At 40.2% G+C, this 23,155-nt stretch overlaps 1 protein-coding gene across 1 annotated transcript in view; it reads right to left on the bottom strand.

The window, feature by feature from the left end:
• Window positions 1–1,154: 1,154 nt before the first annotated feature.
• The window catches only part of LRFN2 (leucine rich repeat and fibronectin type III domain containing 2), a 40,328-nt gene continuing 18,327 nt past the window's right edge, over window positions 1,155–23,155 (bottom strand). The window contains exon 2 of the mRNA XM_009482817.1: window positions 1,155–2,073. Coding sequence (XP_009481092.1) covers window positions 1,155–2,073 — 919 coding nt within the window. The remainder of the gene's footprint in view (window positions 2,074–23,155) is intronic.

Below are 23,155 nucleotides of genomic sequence, written 5' to 3'. Positions count from 1 at the left end.
CTACTGATACAGTCAAGCCGTATCATGACAACTATACAGACAAAGAGCTTTTGTCACAATAGGGTGGAAGTCTATGTTTTCTTTGTCAGTTCAACGGAGTGACAGTGTGATCTTTGCCAGAAGCCATTGGTATTCATAATGTGGAGAGTTCATGGGAGCTACTTTTGTTTTCCCTTTATCCTTTAATAGGAAATCTTGATTACTCTTTTTCCCATCTTTGATAGCAATGCCCCTACAGATACCAATGGTTGCTGCAATCTGCCTTGAGCATTGACAAGCAGAGACTATGAAGAAGCTGGAAGAAAGAGGATGATATTTTTAAAAATTTATTAGCCCCTAGATTTAATTTTTCCTAGGACATAAAGTGTTGGTATTGGAGGTGGGTTATACAGTACATCAGAAATTTGACCTTTGTACATATCCTTGTTTTCATCTGGGGGATTTGATAAGACTGAAAACAAAACCAAAAAGTGCACGGAAACATAATCTCTGCTGTGGGGAAAAAAACCCTCAAAAGCAGTAACAAGGCAAAACAGAACAGAAATCATTAAAACCCAACCAAAAGCCCACTCAACAAGTATTGTTTTCCCAGAAGTCACAGTTAACACCATGAGATTATGATGAATAATTTGCTCTGATCTGTCCCTGTGGATGCCCTGCCTGCACTTTTGAGAAAGTCACTTGCAATGACAACCAGATATATCCTAGCACCAGTCTTATATCCACAGAAGTATAGTTCTGTGGTTAAAAGAAAAGAAAGAGGTGCCCTTTAAGAAAAAAAGAAAAAAAAAAGAAACCCTGTAAAATTAAATTTGTGCTGTTAAACCCCTTTTCATCCTCCTTGTTTAACCTTGTGTGATGGTTCACCAAGAGGCTGAGTAACTTTTGGAAAGCAATGCTAAATACAACTAGAAAATTCCTTGAAACATTCACACATGGTTTAGTTGGGGCCAGACAAGAATGGTGCCATACGTGCCTATTCACATTGCATGACCTTCTTTCTCTTTTAGTATCCCTGTTACTTGTCTATTTACTTATCTTTTTGGCCAGTACAACTGAAAACATTCCCTCCCCTCTCTTTCCAAATGCATGGCCCTGCAGCAAACCACGCTTTATAACACAAGGGGAGAAGAGGAGGGGGGAGACACTGATATTTACACTGTGCTTTCCATTACCCACTCTGAGCTCCCGAAAGTCCCTTTTGCACCTGTTAGGTCATTGTCATCGTACTGCAAAAGCATGCCGTTCACTGAGAGGCTCCTCTTTGTCCAAATGTTTGTTATCTTTTTTGGGTAGGTGCAACACTGAGATGTGGCGAAGTCCCCCATGTCAAAAGAATGGCTACGTTTAGTTTTGCCCTCCAGAGGCAACATGAGGAGGCTGCGAAATTTGGACTCTGGCTGGCCCAGCAGTGGCTCTTTGTCCGAATGGCGGGCCACCGTGGAAGTTCTGGAGTCTGTCATCTCCTCCTTTTTCTGACATTTCAGTTCCAGGGAGGCAAAAGCTCCCATTAGCCGGTCAATATTGTGTTTTGACCTTGAAGGAGGCCTCCACTTACTGGACAATGTGCCCTGTTCACTTTGGAGGCTATAGTCATCACAGTCGTGGCTATTTGCAGAGCTGGAGGAAGAGGAGATGCTGCTCCGCGCAGACTGACAGTTAAACTCCATAAGTTCATTTCTTACCACTACTTTCGGGTTGACTTGGGGCAAGACTCCATTCTGAACTGGTTGTGCTCCATTTGTCTGTGAGTAGACATTGCTGACGTTAGACATCTTCCCCTGGGAATTGTTGCAGACCTTATAGCGGACCATGAGTATTACAATGAATACCAACAGAGTTGCCACAATGATGCCTCCAATGATCAGAATCATGGTCCCACCCAGGAACTGGCTGTGCATTGACTGGCACTGAGGGTAGTCTTCTTTGGTGAAGAACTGGGCGCATCCCACAATATTGGTGGCAGTAAGGGTTGTGGCTGTGTCATCCCACATTGCCAGGACACAGAGGTCATAGCCTGTTCCAGAAACAAGGTTGTTTACAACAAAGGCTTTGTTTGTAGCTGGAATCATCCTTTAAAAAAAAAAGAAAAGAAAACAGAAAAAAAATTGGTTACTCTTGACACTAAGGGGAAGGAGAGGAGAACAGACATAAGAACAGTGTGGTGTTTACTGTGCTGGGTACTGGTGGACAGGAGTCAGAGCCATAAAATTTAAACAAGCATTCAAGCTTCCCAGCTCCTGTGGGTCCAACATCCCAGCATTCAGTAACACACAAGTTTTGAGGGCCTTCTCTAAAATGTGCAACAAAGGAAATAAGAAAAAGCAGACCAAACTAGTCTGGGGTTTTTTTCTCTTCACTTGCGTCTGTCCTAATCTTAAGTATATTCGAACTTGAACAAATAACTCGGAATAAAAATATGTGCCTAGAAAGAGCTGTTCTTTCTGAGTGTGCAAATGACCCTTGTGTTTGCTGAGTCTGAACCTGGTAGTTGTCACATCACTTCACGGGTGCCTGAGCATGTACTGTGTAACATCAGGTTGCTTACCTAGTGAAGGCAAGAGGCTACATTTAATTTTCTCATTCCCTGAGAATGCAAGGCAGGCAGCCACTTCTTTCTCTTTCTCCACTCCCCCACTTACTTTCCCCATCCTCCTACTCCCCACTGTGGAAAATATCTCCTAGAAATGCAGCTATCATCATCTTTGCCAGAAATTTCTCCCTGCAACCACCTTCCTCTGTGTGAGTGGAAAAGAAATACTGGCATTGGCAGTATGGGCTGTGGAAATGTGAGGAGAGGTAGGAAGATGCAGGGATGGAAACAAGAAGGTTTCTTTAAAATAAAAAATTCTACACAAATACAAATCCATTTTCAACAACCACATAGCTAGGCCCAAGCTGTGCTCCAAGTTTGGTCAGATATGGATATTATTCTTCGCTGGCACAAAACTTAAGCAGTCATTTGAACTCATGCAATATTAGAGCATCACTAGCATTCAAAATTAGCAGATAGGAATGAACACGGTCTACCCCCACTTCAAGCTGGTGAAAATTGCAGCACATTAGTGGAATACAGTGGAAAATCCCAGATTCAGTACCTGGTGGGTAGCCAAGAATAAAACCAAAGAGGTACCCCATGCATGTTTCTTTTTACCTCTACATAACAGGCTTGAGTGAGAGAAAAAAGATGAAATTAAAACCAGCCCATTCTGATTTAGAGCTGCAGATCTTTAGCACCAGGAACAAGGGAGTCCTACAGGCACTTATACAACACAGAAAGGTGGCGCGACTGTAAGTGGGACGGTAAGGCCTGGACAGAGGTAAAAGGCATGCTCCTTGTGGGAGCACCAGGTTTTCTAGGCCTCAAATCTTCATCGCAGCTAACATAAATTGCAGCTCTGCAGAGGCCCTTCTGTGTAATGGGAGGGAACAGGCCTGCACAGAGAAGCAGCAACGTCAAGGCACTGCAAAGATGAGCTTCTGATCATCTTTGCATTTATGCATTCACACCACTTACACAACCCTTCAGTCTGGCCACAGGATAGGATGTGGCTCCTTTTTAAAGAGCAAACACATAAAAAAGTTCTGTAAGGAAAAGAAATATTGGTGAGAGACACCTGGAATATAAACATCACCTGGCAGGTTTACTTAATGTTATATTTGAGATTCTTGGCACGTTTGTCATCCTAATGGAGATGTTCTGCACAGACATAGATGAGCTATTCAGAATGAGCTGAGAGGTCATAAAGCAGCCCTCCTGGACATCTCCAGATACAGTTACTAAAATGGTTTCTAATAGTCAAAATGGTTGGTCTCAAGTTATTTCTAATGGTTCTCCTCTCTCTGTGGCTCTGAGAACAACATACCACTGGCCACAGCAGCTGGGGCAATACCTGCACTCTGCTGAATTGTTCAAGGAATTTCATATGCACACACCAAGGTTGATATATGGAATAACAGAATACTATTGATCTTCAAACATATGATCTTCAAACTCTTGAACAGTTTCACCTATTGCTTCATATCTCCTTCTGTATTACCTAGCACTATACTCCACTTTCCACCATCCCTCCCAGCCACGTGCTTAAAAAGTTCTGCAGTGCATAAGTCCTTCAGAAATTATTTCACTGTGAAACCTTATTACAAACAAGTAACTCTGTTAGCAGAACGAACAGTCAGCCCTATAAACTGGGTCTTGCACTTGGGTCATAACTCTCAAAAAACAGAGCTATAGCACCATCTGTTAGAGTGGTTCCTTTTGCTTTGCACTGATGAAACACAGAGAAATGTCTATATTCTTTCCAAGTGAACAGCAAACAACTGGGTTTACATCATATATAGCTTTGCATATATCTTACGCATATAGAAATAGTCTTTCAGCCTAACACACTATGCCACTGATAATTTCAATCATTTACAACTTGTTTTCTTCAAATGCAATTACACACAAGCTTCCAAGGAAATGTAACTGCCTGGAATATTTCAAGGACTGGCAGGTAGTGATAATGGCACAAAATGTAAAGCCAGTCCATTTTAAAAGGTACAGCAGTGAGGCCACAACCAGTCCTAAAGCTTGGCCAGGTTAACTCTGTTGAAACTTGCCATAAAAGCTCATCTTAGCTTTTAAAAGAAACTGAGTGATTTCTAAACTCAATCAGTCCTGGAAGCTACAGCTGTGATAATATTGGGACTAATAATAGCTTTATAAAAGATCACAGTTGCAATCCCAATTACGGAAAAAGCAATCAACTCTCCATATACATCTAAAATGAAGAATTTTGGATGTTTCCGTAAATAAACTTGAAATGTTCTTGTAAAATATTCAAATTAATGTTATTGTAAAAGAACAGCTGAGCATAGGAATAAGCACCAAGTTCAAGAGTACTAGGAGTTAAGTAATTAATCTCAGACTCAGTTTTCTGGCTTGCAGGGAAGATGATTTTGTTTTCATGAAGTTGCCAAATTGTAAGAGCATTTTGGCATTTCTCCCTGCTTTAGCCCACCCTCCCCAAACATACTGTCAGTCAGCTATGATGGATGACATCTCTTAATGTTCCACCTAAAATCAATGCAGACACATTTTCACTCTGGGATATTGATGACTGTTTGATTGTCCCCAACACGGGTAGCTGCAAGATGCCACTTCAATCTTTGCTTTGCTGCCTAACAGGGGGAGCCTCTTCATGGCTGCTCTGTATGTCTGGCACCATTAATCATGGACCACTGTGCCCTGCCATTGGGACTCAATAGCTAGGCGCTGCCACAAAACTAAAATGGGTCATTAAGCTGTGTCTAGGCAGAGATTCTGCAAGGCTTTGTTCAAACAACTGATCAGCTAAACACAGAAAGTTGGTTCCAGGTAGCAAGAATGTATAGCCTAGATCACTGGAGATCAAAAACAGGTTTTCAAAGTTGTTAGCTTTTGAAACTCAGAAGATCCTAATGCTCACTTGTTAGCCCTCAGAGAGCAAACATACTTAATTGCAGCAGTATCTTGAGGCAAGGAGCCTGATATTGTCTACCTGCTCTTCAGGGCAGTGTGATCTTGCAGAGTTGCTTCTTATCACAGAAGAGGAATAGAGATTGAAATTTTATACTAGCCTTTCTTTAGGGAAAAAAAAGAGTAACTGTTGACTAACTGCAAGAGGAGATCAACTAGCAAAACACTTGTTTATTTTTAAACTAATGATAGGTTACGGTAGGGTTTAATGTGTGCAGTTTAAGGGGTCCAGGAACAGTGAGGACTAGCAAAGCAAAACAATATTCAAATGTGTTAATAGTGTAAGTGTAAACGTAGTCCTAGCTAGGACAACAAGAAATTTGAAAATCTTCTTACAGAAATTTCACTGTCCGGATACATAAGACACAGTCATTTCCATCTTTCTCCTCTGGTTTATTTTTCCTGGGGTAGGAGGAGCAGGCAAATCTCCTCCACATTGGTGGCAGGATTTTGTTACCTGATTCTTAAGCTAGTTTCTGAGTCCTATCTGAAGATCAAAATACCCCAAGGAAAACTATTCATATAAGAACATGGATCTGACCTCTCTGAAAATCTTGCCTCTAAGGAATGAAATGAGCATAGAGGTCTTACAACTGACCTTCTTAATTTACAAAAAAGCCTTTTTTTCTCACCCTTTGGCACAATAGCATCACTAATTGGAAGAGGAGGAGATCTATGACCAGGATTGGGGTATGGTATAAGCATCTGAAATGGAACAGCAATAGACAGAGCCTCCTATGAGAGTTTATGTGTGATGAAGAGCCATGAAGCTCAGATTGCAGGGCTTTTGCAAACAATACATTCCCTTCAGTCGATGGACATTTATGTCCCATTTTGTGAAATGACCAAAATGAGACCATGAGACCCTTTTTTAAAAAAAGGAAGGATAGTGCTAGCACCTTTCTTTGAAGTCAACCTTATTTTCTACCACCACCACTAGAAAGTCCTTGTTATGTCCTTGTAGACACGACATACAGAAAGCAAGGAATTTTGTAATTACTCAATTCAGTGTGTGGTAATAGTAAGAAAATTAGAAAATAAATTACTTAGAAATGTAGGAGAAAAAGGTTTGCTGCAGACTTCACTCATAATCCCAGGTGCAAGTGAGCACTGAAGCTTGCAGGGAGTGAACTGTGCTGAGAATTTAGGAGACCTGAGTTTTATGCTCTACTTTATCAGTTACACTGATACCAGGCTCTACTTTATCAGTAACATTCAGTTCCTGAGAAATCATTTTGCTGTACTGTAAGTCTTCTTATTTATAAAATGGGGATAATGCCAGCAATCTCCTTTCAAAAGAGGCCTGTAGTGTATGGAAGGAAATTAGTAGATATTATGATTACACTGTAATATACAAATGGGTTCTTTTCTTCTTTGTAGCACTGGGGATTAGCAGGAATGAACTGCTGGTTAATACTGTGGTTATGCAAAACAGGCAAATTAGAGAAAAGACAGATTAGCCTAATTGGCTAGGCAATTCTGTTCCTTTTCTCCGTCGCAAGAGGGGTATGATACTATCTAGTTTTAGCCCCAAACTGCTTTAATCACAGAACTTGCAGGGAGCTGTCAAGGCAATTCCTTTGGGAAGGCACTTGCAACTCCTAAGACTAAGTTTTATACTGGCCTGCTAAACTGTGTTGCTTTTCTCACAGTCCTTTTTTTGTATTATCCAGAGCTATATACTATCTATATTGCAATACAATTTCTCCTTTTGAAGTGAATGCTAGGAGTTTAAAATGGAAAGTCATGCTAATTTATTAAATGCTGGGGGGGGGGGGGGGCAGGGGGAGCCTAATTGCTTGTTTGTGAATTTTTTGTGCCTAAGCTGCTCAACCTAAACTCTTCCTGTAAGATTCTATGTCTACATGCCATGTCCCAGGCAGACACCTCACAAGAAATGGTCCACATCTCTGGTGGTAAATTCTCTTTTCTTCCAGAGTGACTTCAGAAAGCTGTATATCAAAAATAGCCCTTGGAATACTAACTCCTGAACCATGCTGGAAAAAGCATGCAAGGAACTGTACCAAGACGTTAGCAGTATAGGTGATGGGCTTCTGGTGCATAGGAATGTTTCTGGGCCCTCATTAATTTAAGAGCACAGGTGTAATCTATACACTAATTATGAAGCAACTGCTAAACAGTAGTGCTAAACATTATCACTATGCACTATAGTTTGTAATGAAGAGGGGAAAAGGAAGAGGAAGAGGGGTGCCAAGGTGAAATAGCTAGTGTTCTGTAAAATCATAGTTCAGTTAGTTAGCACACTAACTTTCCTGTATAGTAATGCCTATATAGTAATCTCATTGCACATTTCTATTCTTAAACTTCCTCTTACACAAAGCTGAATTCACATAAGTGCAAAATATTACCCTGATTGCTCTCAGAACTAGAAGTTGATCCAGAAAAGGTTAACACTGGAATCTGACCAATTTTCCTTTTTCAGTGAAAATCTCAAACTGAAAATGTTAATTTATTTCATCAATAAGTTTGTCCCCTATTTTAAAATCGTTGGGTTTTTTCTTTCATTCCAGTTTCACAGGTACTTCTGAAAAAATGATGATTCCAGCTAATCTTCCTTTAAAGTATTGTAGAAGGGTCTGATAGAGTCCTATTTTTCAGGTGGATTGTCCACCTTCAGTCCCAGTGGGATTAAAGTAAGTTGGTAGAGAACGGGGAGAGGGAAGGTATCAGTGGTGACATACCGGACAAAGATTTGCCAAAGACCATGTAAAAAGAGTGCGTAATCAGAGGATGGAGTTCATTGCCTGAAGAAGGACCACATAAAGTATGCTTTAAAGCCTAGTGGGTGTAGCTCAATAGTACACAGATCTTGTTACTTACCAGACAGAGGTGGAAATGAGGTGTTATGTCATTGAGGACAGGTGAGGAAAGAAGAAGGAAGAGAAGGCTGAAGTGAGAGAGAATGCAAGAAGAATAGAGGATAATGAACATTGGTGGCTCTGGCAGTGTCAGAGCAGCAGAAAATGACAGAAAGACAAACGGGTTCAATGCAGCCATTGGCAGGGCACTATCAGGCATGTGTCTACCATCAAAATGATGGAAGAAGTCCAGGTGGCCACTGAATGGGGACCAAGATCACAAAACCAGCTCAATATGTGGTTGAGTGCACTCAAACATAGGTGAAGATCTTTCAGCAAAAACAAGACAATTAGAAAGATAGTGAAGTGAATCAAGGCAGTGGAAAGAGTTCAGATGGTGGACAGAGATTAAGAAGGCTGGAGAAAAGGGCAAAAAAAGATCAGAGGAAGACTAGAAGGATCTAAATTGCAGTGAAAATATCACACATGATGTATTGCCTGGGAGCAAGAGCAAGTAATTGACAAATTTGGACTGCACAGTTGGCATTCTTCTCTGCTGCCAACTTTTGTAATTTCCTTGAAAGTTTTATAGTGTATACAGTTGTCATTTTTTGCTGTGTGTTTATCCTGGAAGCCCCAGTTTCTGCAGTCATGGAATGAAAGTAGAATCTGAAATGTTATTAAAAATTAAGTAAGCTAGCAAGGGAGATTAATTTCTGACCCTTCAAATTTAAAAAAAAAATAATCCTTGAAATTCTATCTTCAGATCATCCTAAAACCTCAAGAATCAAAAAACAAATACAAAGTACCAAGTATATTACTGTGTGCGATCTCACAGTCTTTTGGCGCCTGATTCAAGATTTTTAATCTAAGAATCTGAGAAAGACAGAGACCTACTGTGACCTGCATCTCAAAAAACTGACAGTTGTATTTCTGGTGTCCTGGGAAAAAAGATAGTTGTTAGTATTAGCAACAGGGCGTAATTCCTCTGTCAGTCATTTCAACATAAGGAAATGTCAGATAATACCAGCAGGTAGCCAGACTTGTTCAGTAAACACTAACTCAACCCAGCATGAATAAGTTCCTGCATTTTTTATTTTATTAGTTTTTTGGGGGTTTATGACATACAATCATAATTTTGCCTTCAGATGGAACATTTATTATTAAACACAAATCCCTTCCTGCTTTTCTGAATCTTTTCTTCTCATCACTCATGCATCCAGCTGCCCTTCAGAGAATCTGCCTTGTCAAATGAAACACATAGTACATATAATTTCATTATTATTTCCTAATTTGCTTATGCTCTTTTCTGATAATTTGGAAAAGTGGGGTGGGAGGTGGGGAAGAGAAGACAGAGCCAAAAGCAATTGATATGTCTGTCACAAGATGGTGAGCCAGGGAGATACTGATAATTAATATATCCCCTGTGCTATAGGGGGGAAAAAAAAAAACCAAACCAAAAAAAACAAAACCAAAAAAACCCCACCAAACCCCAAACATTAAACTACTAGCTCAGAGAATACAAATTTCTGGTGATATCTGATAGGCTGCTGAATGGTGTCCCCTGGGAATGCACTGAAGTAATTCAGCAGGTGACAGAACAAAGCGTAAGCTTCTAGGGGACATTATTGCACAAGGCTGAGAAAGGGGAACCTTGGTACAAGGTATTCTGCTCCTCTCCATTAGCCATTGCTCTAAGAGGAAATGCTCCTCTCCCTGTTATTCCCAACCAGATTCTTGCAAACAGTGGGGAGCCACAGACAGGTAGAACTGGTGAGGTGCTTCTAGGTGAATGAAGACCACCAGAACCATCTCGTAATGCCCTGAATCAATGAAGGTGTTCAGTTCAGCTGTCCAAGTGCAAGCTACTGCACTGGGACAACCTCATTTTTGTTAATGTTGGTATTGACAAGACAAAATTAGACTTTCAAGCTCCCTGATCTATGCTATCATTTCTTTCACATGGACATGACAGCCGCAGTCATTTAGTGCCTTTATCATTAAATTTTACCTTTAAAGGGAATGCAGACATACCCTAGGAACATTTGAGAGCACAAAAGATAAACGCAGTCACACCCAAGCTATTCAGCTGCACACAGAACACCTTTCACCTCAATATATCTGAGATACTAACCGCTTGAGAAAAAAAATCCTCACACTAATTCAAATCCAACTAAAACATCTTTAAGCTCATTAGCAGAGTAATTGAAAGCCCACACAATATTTCTGTTAGTAAATGTGAAGCTGAAGTATTTATGGAAACAATGCATAGCCATACTAATAAATTCACTCTGCATCATGTTAATGTAGAGTTAGAAAGCTATCATAACTCACAGCAATGTTTCAGAAAGCCAGACAGTAAATTTGAGAGTAATCAAAAAATATCTAAAGTCAGTAAGCTATTCTACTCATAGTCACAACAACACTTTACAACTACCCCATTTCTAAAGATGGGAAGAGGTAACAGTTATCTATGAAAGGTGTGTTCAAGTCATCAAGCACAGTGTGGGACCTGGGACTCTCTTTTCCCAGGTTTTTATAGACAAATGGCCCATCCGCTTGGCTGAAGTGTTATGCATTTTCTCTCTGACTCAAGTAATTTTGAACTCTTATGCAGAGTTGGACAGTTACACCAGAAAAGTCATCCTACCATATCAACAGAGGTTCCCAGAAGAGAAGCAACATTAGAAGTAATGAGCATATTTAGGAGCTCAGAGGAAATTAATTTGCAAAAGGGATTCTGCTGTTTTCCTGGCAGAACACAGCTGTGAGATTCAACTATATGATGCCCTTTCTTGAGAGTTACAAGTGGGGCTTTCTGCTTATTTCTAGGCAGTGAAATCTGTGCAAATTATAATTACAGGATCAAAGAGAGCTGACTGGGATCCTACAGTGGTTGACAGCTGCCCATCCCCTTTTTCTGTAAGAGCTCATGTGAGCTGAGGTGAAGAAGAGGATCTTCAGTGACTTACTAGCAATTTTGTTCGTGCTTACTATGCAGAGCACTTATGCTGGGTTGCAACTGATATGTTCTGCAGAAATTCTGTGTCCTATCACACAGGCTAATTTTATCTCTGGAAGGTTGCCCTAGAATAACAAAAACTCCAGACACTGCTTGAAGTTATCTTCACCCATGTTTTGTAATTGACGGGTCAAAGCAAACTCCAGCATGCTGTTTCAGACTCTTCTGTCACAAAATCTTTGTGCACTGGTGGGAGAAGTGTGGCGCCAGCTAATAGCTGACAGGACTATCCTAACTATTCCAACCAAAAGAAAGAGTCTTATTGAATGAATCAGAGGTCTCACTACCCATAGAAACTGTGTATACACTAATATACCAGTCTGTATAAAAAAGTGTTTCAACATCGGTTTAAGACAATTTATGCATTATTAGAAAGTTTAATCACATAACATGTAAGTGTTCCCCTGCCTCAGTGATTGAACTTGTTGCGGATAGTCTCAAGAGATCAGGAATGGTTATCTACTAGAATCTCGAGCATCTCTCTCATTATGAAGTTGAAAAAATGAGTTTAATTCCCAGTGGAGAGGAAGGGAGAACTGCATTTGCCATTCTCAAAAAATGAGCTAAAGAAATATCAACTCACCAAAGATACAGTCAGAGTATACCTATATTCAGAGAAGAACATAGCCACGATTTAGAAACATGAAAAGGTGTTTATTTGAAGAGATTTTTACCATCACAGGCAGGTTGAAAAGCAAGCAGAAAAACTGTAAGATTGAGGACCCAACCTTCTAGCCTCTCAGCAAACATTGGAAATATCTTTTATTGTCTAAAATGGATACAGCAGAATTGCTTGCTTCTTGTAAATTAAGAAAACTTTTTGAAAAACAATATGGGAAAGCTTGAATAACAAACTTCTAGTATCAACCATCAAGCTTTTAGTTTCTGAGTTAGAAGAAAATCTCTTGCAATGAAAACCTCTATGAAACATGCACAACAATGCACAAGGTAAAGAGAACCAGGGTGACTTTTACAATAACACTAGCGAAAAAAGTGTTTTTTTCAATTGCAGAATGAGAACATGGGGTGCAAAAATCACTAATGGTCAAAAGCATTGTCTGCTAGGGGGGAAAAGAAAAGCAGGAAAAAAAAGCAGCATAGATATGTAATAAAGGCATTTTCTAAGGCAGAGTTTTGACATTTTACCACTTTCTAGGTATTGCAAATAAAGCAAAGGAAAAGGAAGGCTACAAGGACTAGATAGGCTAGAAAGACATAGAGACATTGAATTTCAGAATGCTCTACAAAAGGCCAGAACACAGTTACATCCTTTCAGTTTCTGATACCAAAATTAGATAAAAGCATTTCTCAGGAACCAGAGACACCCTGGTTCTTTCAAAGCTGAGCCTGGACTGAAACCATACTGTGTGAAGAGTGACAAATACATTACTGAAAAGGAAAGTAAAATCCATCCAGTAAGAAAACAGGTTTTAATTTATAATGACCCCAGGAGGAAGAAAAGGAGAAGTCAATGGTAGATTCCAATAGTAGCATGATATTATCACCTAGAAATATGTTTCTCTGCTAAAGGATCTTACGCAAGTGTCACAGATTTCTTCTACATGAACAAAGTGTACTAGAAAGTAGTCTACTAGTTCCTTACACGTTACAAATGAGACCCAGAAAACTGAAGGAACCTGACATGAGTCATCTGATAAGCTAATGGCATGACCCAAAAACTGAATGTAAGCAGTTCAGAATCCCAGCCTGTGCATCCCAACAGTGAACCCATTGCAAAGAGGAAAGCATGAGCAGTGTTTATTGGATTTTCTTCTTCCAGGTACTAGCCACATACTTTGTAAATACGTGTTTGGCCCTCCTCATGTTATTTCTCACTCACGGAAAGTACACAGAAGGTTTGGAAGTACTTGGAAAGGGATTAGATCCTACTTTTAAGCAAGGTTACCTATTACATGAGTTTACAAATATAAGACTGCTCAAATTTGGTGTCTCCTTTTTATTTCAGAGAACCACAGCTGATTTGTTTAGGTTTGAAGGTGTAACATTAAGAAGAGACTAGAATTTCTTCTCATGTTTCAACTTCTCCAATTGATTAAAGTTTTACCTGGCTCCTAAGATTTACCCACTTACAGCTTAAGTTATGCAGTTTTGCTGAATATGGTTTTAGGATCAAATAGACTTAGACAATGAGCAGCTGATCAGAAAGTTAGTAAGCTTTCACATAAAAACCAACTACAACAAATGCTAGGTATGTCATCAGTCTCTTGATATAGCTACATCCAGATTTGCTACATTTATTAATTCTTTACCATGACTATTAATCATGATACCTGAAGGTTTTTGCAGTCATGGATATTTCATTGTCCACCAGCACAACAAAAGCTTCTACATGTTATAGGCATCTATATGAGGTCATTACAGATAATGGAAAACAGCTTGTGAAGAATTTCATTGAAAAATTCTATAAATACCATGGAATCATATGTGTAATAGTGTCCTGTACTGTTGAAAGTGAAATGAAAGAATGCATTTTTCTTTATCTTTGGTTGAAAAACTTTCAAAGCAGTGAGTAATGAAGGAAGAGTCTGGCAGATTGCTCTGCTCTGCAGAGTTTCAAGTGTAAAGCCTGCAAAAGTCTCTCTTCTTCACTCTGTAAAATCCTCTCCGAGCTTTTCTGCTGTAACTCCAGATAGCATAAGACATACAAAAATGACCCTGAGAGCTAAAAAAGGAGAGCATGGAATAAAATGCAAATCAAACACAAAATGATACTAACCCCACAATTTTTTCCTACTTGGAGAATACAGAATCATTTGTCACCTCTACTACCAGACAAGGGAATGCTCTCCTCATCCTGTCAAAATGAGCAGTAATAGAAATTTGCCAAATGTTCGCTGATATTTAGGAGCAAAAAAGGTGAGCTGAACATTCTTCCATAACATCAGGCAGCATCAAAACCTCAGTGTGACCCCTCAGAAAAGACTAAGGAGTAAAAAGCCAGACTATTATTCCTAGAAAGGAGGGTAAAATAAATACTGTAAAAAAATCATTACATAGAAATACAAGATTCCAGAATTCTCAGAAAGCACAGCCAGCACTGCATTCTAGGGTACATTAGTTCTATGACTCTTTTTTCCCGTACATATGTTTATCATGAGTATTATCAATAAGGGTGTTCAACTCAACATTTCTAATAGCCAATGTAATCCTTCAGAGAAGACTTAAGCATGTTGCTCCTTAACCACTATATGGGCTGGGAGAGTTCCTTACATCTGAAGTCAAGAAAGAACAAAATCTGTTGCCCTCAGTAAAGCATTTTCCCTTTCACCCCAGAACTATTGGAGTGCAGCTCAGAGTGTATGAGCAAGCGGATAAAGTAGATAAGAACTTTACTCCCTTATGAAGTCTGCAAAGCTGTGCTCCAGTAGCAGAACTGCTTATTTTGGCTTCTCTGCAGTGGGCTGGGTTGGGAGGAGTCCTAAACTTGCCTCTGCACCACTTGATACACAGCTGCTGGTCTCCAACTTCCCTTCTCTAAATGATGATTGAGTCCCCCTTCTAGGTCACACCAAGACAGCGCTGTCCACGTGACATGTGGAATTTGGGTTGGCGCTATCATCAGTCTGTGGCAGGACTTCAGCAAGGCACAGGGTCTGTCTTTTTGCTTGAGGAGAGAATGAGGGCTAGACTTGAGCATCTTGACTGATGAGATGACCTTTCCTACTTTCTTGCTGGGGAAGTCAGCCAGCTTTGGAGAGAAGGGATTTATATTTTTTTTAAAGTTTAATTTCCTTCCTTATTTCTCTGCCTCACCAAAATGACAGAAGGAGGGAGAGTCACCAGCAGAAGAAATGAAGCTGCAAACCTTCTGAACAACAACTCTGACTAAACAAGAGGGGAGGATGTGGCCTGTACCCAGGTGTCTTTAAGAGGAATGCCTACATTTCCCCCAAAAGATGTAGCAGAAGAAGCAAAATGGGAATGGTCTAACAAAAGCTGTCTTTTTTTTTTTTTTTTTTTAAAGTCTGCTTTGGAGCTGCCTTTGTTTCCACAGTCCCTGGAGACATCTCTAGGAAAGTACACTCCTGTTTCGTTCCTTATGCCTTTCCCAGCAGATCATAAAGGTAAGAAAAATCCTGTGTCCAAGCACCTCAAGGGCTTTCTATCCACTTTAAGATTCAGGATTGCTTTCAGAAGAGACATTTAAGGTATAGTCCTTTCCTGGCCATGTGCACACTGTCTTTGCAGGTGTATATTTGTACTATCCCCTCACGTTAGGTGCGAATCCTTTTCCTAGACCTGACTTGGGAAATATTGGCCCTACTGTGACAGTGCCACAAATCATTATTTGGTGATTGAAAGGTGCTACATTCAGGGATGAAGTGAAGATAGCTGTGGCATTGCAGAAAATTTCTACAAGCTGCTGCCTTTTACATAACTTGGAGAAGTTACTAATGTGCCTCATGGGCAGATTAAAATTAACTTATCTCAGCCAACAGAAACTACAGACAGAGCCAAATGATTCCCCACAATACATGTGTTTCTCTCTTCCATATTAGCCTGACTATAAGCCACAAGTCAAAGACAGTCTTGTCCTAAATTCATGTGGCTATGCACCTAATGAAGGTATAACTCTGACTCACAGAGATTAAATTTCAATGAAATATTGAAGAATGCTTAATTGGTTTTAACACCTCAGCAGTAGAAAAGAATTTATTCTGTCATGACTAAACTTCATAGCTATGTTTCAGAAAATTAGTTGCTTTTTAATGACCATACTGGCAACTTTTTGCAGTGCCACAGAAAAGGTGAATGAACGGAAATGTTTTTGTAACCACTAGTGCAATTTTTCACTCCATAGTGTAAATACATGGTGGCCTGCCATAGGTTTCACCTAGGTCTTGTTTTCTCATGTGTACTCTGGGTTTGTCTCCAGATACTGGCCTTTTCATTCTCTGACGTGTCCCAGAACATTCATAGACATATTTCTGAATCCACTGCTCTGTGGATTTTTTTTTTTTTTTTTTTTACCTTGCTCTGGAATGAATCACTCCACCCTCCCTCCAGCACGAAGACAAATGTGATTGCTGCTCCTGAACATATGGTACAGCCTAAAAAAAGGGTTGTCTTGTAGGAGTGTATCTGTATGGATCACTTATCACACATTCCCCAATGGAGAATTTAGGAGATAGCATCTCTTTTTCTTCCTCAAGCTGTTCATGTTCAGCATTTTTCTGTCTACTGCTTTCCAACATGCTAATGATTCCTCGAGAGAGAAAAGCCTACTCCCATTACAACTGGCCTTTTACATATTGCTCAGCAAACTTGGATCCACTCTACTGCCAGAGACTGGTTGCATAAGATGCAAAAACAAATATTAAAAAGTTATCCTTCTTTCTGGGTTCATCATCCTAGATTTGTCTAGATTCATTCCTCATAAGAATGAAATTCAGATTCTGGAGTATTTGGTGACATGCCAATTTTTTGTCACTGAAGAGAACAACCTGTAATCACGTGAAAAGACAGATTTTCAAAGTTATAAATTTCTATGCTGCTCTGAGTTTGAGAGAAAAGATATTAGCATGATATTTTATCCCAAAGAAATCTTCTCAGATTACAAGGTTTGTTTCCCTCAAGAACCTATAAACATCTTCAGAGAGACACATGCGATGAAAGCAAAGGGTCATTATTTCACAGGAACTCACTACAGTTTTAGGCAAATACTTTGAGGACTTCAGAATGCTTTAACCAATATTCAGAAGTATCTAACTAGAATAGTCTCTAAAGGAAATCCTTTATAAAATTCAAGAGACAGCTACTCTGAGTTGAAGGAACACCTGGCTCTATTCTTGGCTGTAAGACAATCATATACAGGTGGAGTTGGCTCCTCCAATGTTTCTGTGCGTTGGCTAAAATAGACTTAAGGCTTGGCAGAGCAATGGCTACTGCAGTTGCCCACACAAAAGTTTAAGGCATAACAAACGCAGACCTAGCTAGGAAACCTGAAACACAGACCCCTTATCTAAGCAGAAGCTGTGAGTTCGATGATGGCTGGTGTCAGGAGTGCACACTTTTAAGGACGGGAGCAAGAAAAGTTTACCATGGAAGCAGGATGACTCAGATAAAGGTGAATTGGAACTGTATTGGACAGTATGGCCATAAAAGATGATACAGCAAAAAAGCAAATGCATCAGCTGATTTCATCATGGTTAAATCAGAGTAGAGTCATGGGGATGAGCACAGTGGTCCTAGGGAGCCTTTTGGTACTGAAACTGTTCACCCAGACACCAGCACACTATGCCTTAACACTACCATCAGTGAGTATCAGCAGAAGTGTTTTAAGGCTGTGCTTGTGCTCACTAAACTTGGCCAAACCTGTGCCACTGGACTAAGTCTGTGATTATTTCTTAAGAGAAACCTGATACTGCAATCTCTCAACTGCAGCCCTGCTGGCGTTGCAGTACTTGAGATCTTGACACAGGCATGTCAATAACACCAGCAGAAGCAGCAAAGAGGAAGACACTGATGAATGGTGGCCACTAAACATCCCAGACAACAATACACCCAAAAAGACAGACCTAGACCAAACCTTTTCCACAATGACTAACAGCACAGAAGGCAGGCTGAAAGGCAGAGAGATGTGTCTGCATTGCTCAAAAAATTATCAGACACAACTGTCCAAGGGACTGTCTAGCAAAGAGCATCCCTACAGTCAAGCAAGAAAGAAGTACACATTTTCATATTTTTCCCTCTCTTTGCAGCCCATTGCAAAGTATAATACCCTCTTCTCAGTTTACTCACAAATACAAATGTTTCTTGCAAGCTGGATCTTGCTAAGATAAAATCCATTGAAAATATTCCAGAGGAACAGGACAGGAGAGACTTAACAGGTCGTAGCTTAATAGTTTACCCAGGGAATAAACAATGATAGAGAGAGACTTTGATCCTGCCATGTGCTTTCTGCACCTGCGGACATTGCTTAAGGCTTGGTAGGATCTTTCCTACCAGAATTCTAGACCAGGACTCTCTGAAATTATCAGTACCTGTTGTTTCCATCAGCCTTACTTTCAGGACTGTAAGGGGAGGGTTGGTACTTGGAGAAAAGCACTGACTGAAAGCTTGACAGCCTTCTACCATGTCAGTTAAAAAGGCTTTTCTTAGTTTTCAAGGAAGATGAGGCCAAGTAATACTTATTTTTGATACAGCCTAAGAAGATCCATTTGGCATACGACTGCTGTGATACGACTGCCAGTTAAAGTAATGAGCATTCACAGTCACAAAAGTTAAGGCAATTGAAATCTTAATATGTACAATTGTAGTATTAGTGTACACAGAGATGTTCAGTTTTATTGAACCTGCTGACTTTACCAGAAGACTTTGATTGACAGTTTGACTGCTTTTACGTTCTTGCCTTTGTAGGGGGCTGGTTCCCAAATGTTAAAAGCAGTATGCGTAGTCATGTTCATCCAGTCTGACATTCTGGACAGCAGAGTCCAGCATAGGTTGAGGATGTTATACAGTGGTTCTTCCACTGAGCCCCAGCACAGAGGTTTACTGGACATACGGTCCTAAGGATTTCTTAGGGGATGAGGAGTTGGTGACTCCACCTCCTCCTACTGGTTCATACCATAAGGTTAAAATGTCACAGCTCATTTTGAATTTGAATGTATAGGTCTTCACCCTGAGAAATATAAAGAGTGGTTTACACATCTGCATATAAAGACAAACCAATAAACAAACAACAGACTTTGAGGCAAGATGGAGATAAAGTCAGCCTATTTAAAGCTGTTGTGAATTATTAAAGTTGTGAATTTTGCTTATGGAAGAGTCAGAGGATGGTATGAGCTTCTATACTTGGGGGAGGAGGGCAGGGGTTGCAGAGATTTGGAATATAAAGAATAATGTAATGGATGATGGATGGTCTGTTATTGGCCAAGGTGACTGGCTGAATAGTCAATGGCTCCTCATAAAATGGTTGAGGGATAGGCTTGAGAAAGCCCAGGTGGCCACAGGCAATCTGCCTAAGGCCATGATAAATACGAAGTATACAGAGTTTATTTATGGGAAAACACCTAGGACAAATGCTTGAAATTGAAGGGGATGCAAAGACACTATGGAAAAAGGAAGACTATGACATTTCCTGTGTAAAAGGAAAAAGAAGGTAGTCCCAGGTATTTAAAGCCAGCTCCGGAGTGTCCAGAGGTAGGTTATTTGTTTTGTATCCAGCCAGTTCCACTTGAAACATGCCTGTGACTGTGAGGTATTTCTGTGTGTTATTATCACTATTAAAAGAGACATAGAAAAAACCCCCAAACATTTAGAAGCTTTTTCTGAAGGTCACAGGACCACATGAACAGAGAAGAACATAAACCCAGTGTCTTTTCAGCTTAGCACGTTAGTTACAGTTTCTACAGTACTACCTAGTTCTAAGGTGCCTCTACTATCACTTTGATCATCAGAAAGCCTGAGGGGGAAGCCAGTATCTTTCAGCCCAAGGGTTTTGTGCAGCAGATCTTTAATGCTTTCATGAAAAGCCATTTTCAAAACTTTTGTTGTGTAGATGAAATAAAGATGGCCTTTATCCTTTACTTTTCTCCATTCAAGGTCAACAGCAGTTCTGTGATCTACTGACAATGGCACATGATGCTCATGGAGGATATCCCATTGCTGCCCATGATTAATAGTTGCATTTCACTCTCCTCAGGGCCATAACTCACTCTAAGCTTCAGCATTTGAGAATGATGGAACATCCCTGGAACAGATAAATCCATAAATCATTCCAAGCCAACAAAAAATTGTCAGCTCTCTAGGAGTTTCTTCACAAGTCAGGCTATAGTTTTCAGATTAATATGTGCATGTAACACAAGAGGGGGGAAACCAGATCACCAATAGGAGAAATCAGAGAAGTAATTTAAACCTGGTTATTGTCACTTTCTATAATCTGTTCACTGTTCACTTTGCAGGCAGAAAATGTCAGACAGGCAGACATCACTTATTGTCCACAGTATGTGCATCTGCAGCAGTCATTTCATCTGCAGTTGTGCTGCGAAGTGCATTCTGAAGCACATGACTTATCCCAAAAGCAGCTGTATAATAACATCACGAACCAGCCTTCAAAAGGACTGCCTGTGGGAGTAGTAGTATCAGTCACATCATTTGGAGATATATCTGCTGATTTTATCCACCAAAAGTTTTTATTTCTGATAGCTCTGTAGAATTCATGTGTCAGAGAGAGCTGGACTATGTTTAGGCTAGTGCAATGTCTACAAATGGCTCAGCCACTAAAAGCTCCACCTTCCTGATTGGCCAGAGCTCAAACTCTACCACTATGGAGAGGCAGAGTCTTGCCCCCATCCTGGCAACATGGGGGGACAGCCCTGCTGCCTGGGGCTGTGGTGAGTCCAGCTCACGGGTCCATCTGAGACGTGAGCCCCAGGGAAAGAGAGAGCGGCTGTCACTCTGCTCTGACCGTGCACTGGAGCTGGCGAGAGGGGGAAGGGCAACCTTCCTTGAGCTGCCTCTGCAATCACTGTCTAAGCTAGATGCTGGAGCTAGGTGATATAGAAACCTCTCCTGGGGAGCCAGGCGGTCTGTTTGTGTAGGTTGTCAACTACACTCAACTTTTTCATAAACAAAATGGAAGGCGTGTGAGATTGCCAAAATGCTAACCGTAGGAACTCTCAGCTACACACCATAAAGTTCTGCTTTGAAGTTTAACAGAGCTTTCCTGGACTCATGACAGAAAAGTCTCCCGTAGTTCTCAGAAGCCTTTTTTTTTTTTAAAAAAAAATAAAGTAGTTCTATTTGCATCTTTTATTTTTAATGAGTGTTCACAAGTTCAAGAAAAAAATTAGCCTTTTCAGCTAACCATTTTCAAAAGCAGAACTTAGGAAGCTCTTGTTTACTGCTCTTTTTTTCATTGAAAACCTTTAAAATTTTAATGGAATACAATATTATTTCCTTCATATTTTTCTTACATGTTGTACAATTTCACATTTCATTTTGGGTAAAAAGATCTACAATTTTCTGAGTTGTTCTACCTATAGATATTTAGAATTAGCAATGGCCTAATTAAGAAAAGCTTGAATATTTCTTTGAATAGTCAGTCTCTTCAAAGTTTTGGTACTTATCCAAATCTGACTGAACAGCAGTGAAATTTCCATAGCTTCTGAGGATGCAAAATAGGACTGGAACCCACAGAAAAGGCTGTTCTGCTTCCATTCCTGGCCCACTCTACAGCAAAAAAAAAAAGCACCTCATGTTACCCCTGTGCTGGAGTAGAAAAAATACCGGATTTTTAGAGAACTGTGTGTGTTAACCCATCCTTGGAAGCAATATTGCATTTCTTATCTCTGAGTCCTCATGGCAAGTCGCTTACACCTGTGATATCTCAAGTGTAGCTGCCATTATGTATATGATAGATACATATATCAGGAACATCCTATGTTGACTGATTAAACTGTGTCCTAGTTATGTATTCCTCTACTTGTGATCAGTAAAATAATGGTTAGCATAAAAGGTATCTCAAAATAGTGGGGTGAGAAGAGAGAGCATAAGAATAAACAGTCAAATCATGAAACACAGTCCCAAATGATTTACCTAGCAGAAACATTTAAACAAAAAAAAAATCTCTGCACAGAAAGTCAAAAGTCATAGCTTTCATAATTACACTAGTTAGCAAAAAGTCTCACAAAACCTCCAGCTTGATAACTCTGAATAGAAAATAAAGCTGAAGAACTCTCTTTTTGGTCATGGATTAAATCACAAGTGGAAAAGAGGTCCCAGTCATGACAAGTTGTCTGTTGTGACTTAGGTCTACTCAGCTCTTGATTTGCAGAAAAATCCATAGAGCAACAAAATGAAAAGAAGTAAGGGTTACATTAAGCAAAATTACATGTAATTCATATGTGGGAATGGAAAGGGGGAGGAAAGATAAAGAATTTTTTCCCCCCAATTTGATCCTTCTGCCTTCATGTACCTTTTTATGTGTTCACGTCACCCTTTTTGTATTGTGTCTTCCATCTTCATTCCTCTGCCTTTAGCTAAATGTTGTGCAGCTCTCTGCCTTTTTGAACTGTCATTAAAAGAACATGTAAGAGAGAGCACTGCAAATAAATAGCAATGCATGTCACCTGGTAAGTTGTGCTGTCACTGCAAGGAGAAAGACAAAACATCATGTACTCAAAATTGAGCAAAACATCTGAAAATGTAAGCGGGGCTTATTGTTTCACCTAAGTGCAAACGTTAGCAGGGAGGGTGCAGCTGGGATGGGACAAATGTGGTATCTGTTGCTAGTGTTGGAGAACAACTGAAAAATGTGATGGCTCCCAGGACACAAACTTCAGATGGAGGTTTTCGGCTCCTGCAGCTGCAGCTGCGTAAGGCAGAGCTGTTCGGTTTCTGTCTGGCAGAGGGATTCATTACTCACACCAAATCATCCACTCCCTGAGGGAGCTTGTGTAAAGTACACAAGTATTTTGCATTAGTTGGATGTCTCTCAGACCACGTGTTCAAAGCTCTTACAGGCACTAACACTAGATGCGTCTAACAAAACCTTGGTATTCTGATGGCAAAGCCAGTCGAATACCTTAAATGAAACAGATTTTTAGTGTTAAAATAGGGAGTTCTGCTAGATCCAGTTTTTTCTTTACTCTTGTCAGGAAAATTAAAATGAAAGCTATAGCTGTGGGGAGCCACAAAGCTCTTCCTCTCCCCGGGGTGCTCTGCTTCCAGCCCTTGCTCTGTTCCTCCACCACATCATCCGCTCCTTTCCCACTCCCACACAGACAGCTGCCCCTTCTCCTTGTACGCCATGACCATCCCTTCACCACTGCAGGGGCTGAAAGCAGGGAC

Source organism: Pelecanus crispus, chromosome 3, assembly GCF_030463565.1.
Source record: "Pelecanus crispus isolate bPelCri1 chromosome 3, bPelCri1.pri, whole genome shotgun sequence".
Classification (NCBI taxonomy): domain Eukaryota; kingdom Metazoa; phylum Chordata; class Aves; order Pelecaniformes; family Pelecanidae; genus Pelecanus; species Pelecanus crispus.
Note: the sequence above shows the minus strand (reverse complement) of the source record. Positions and strands in the feature narration are given on the sequence as shown.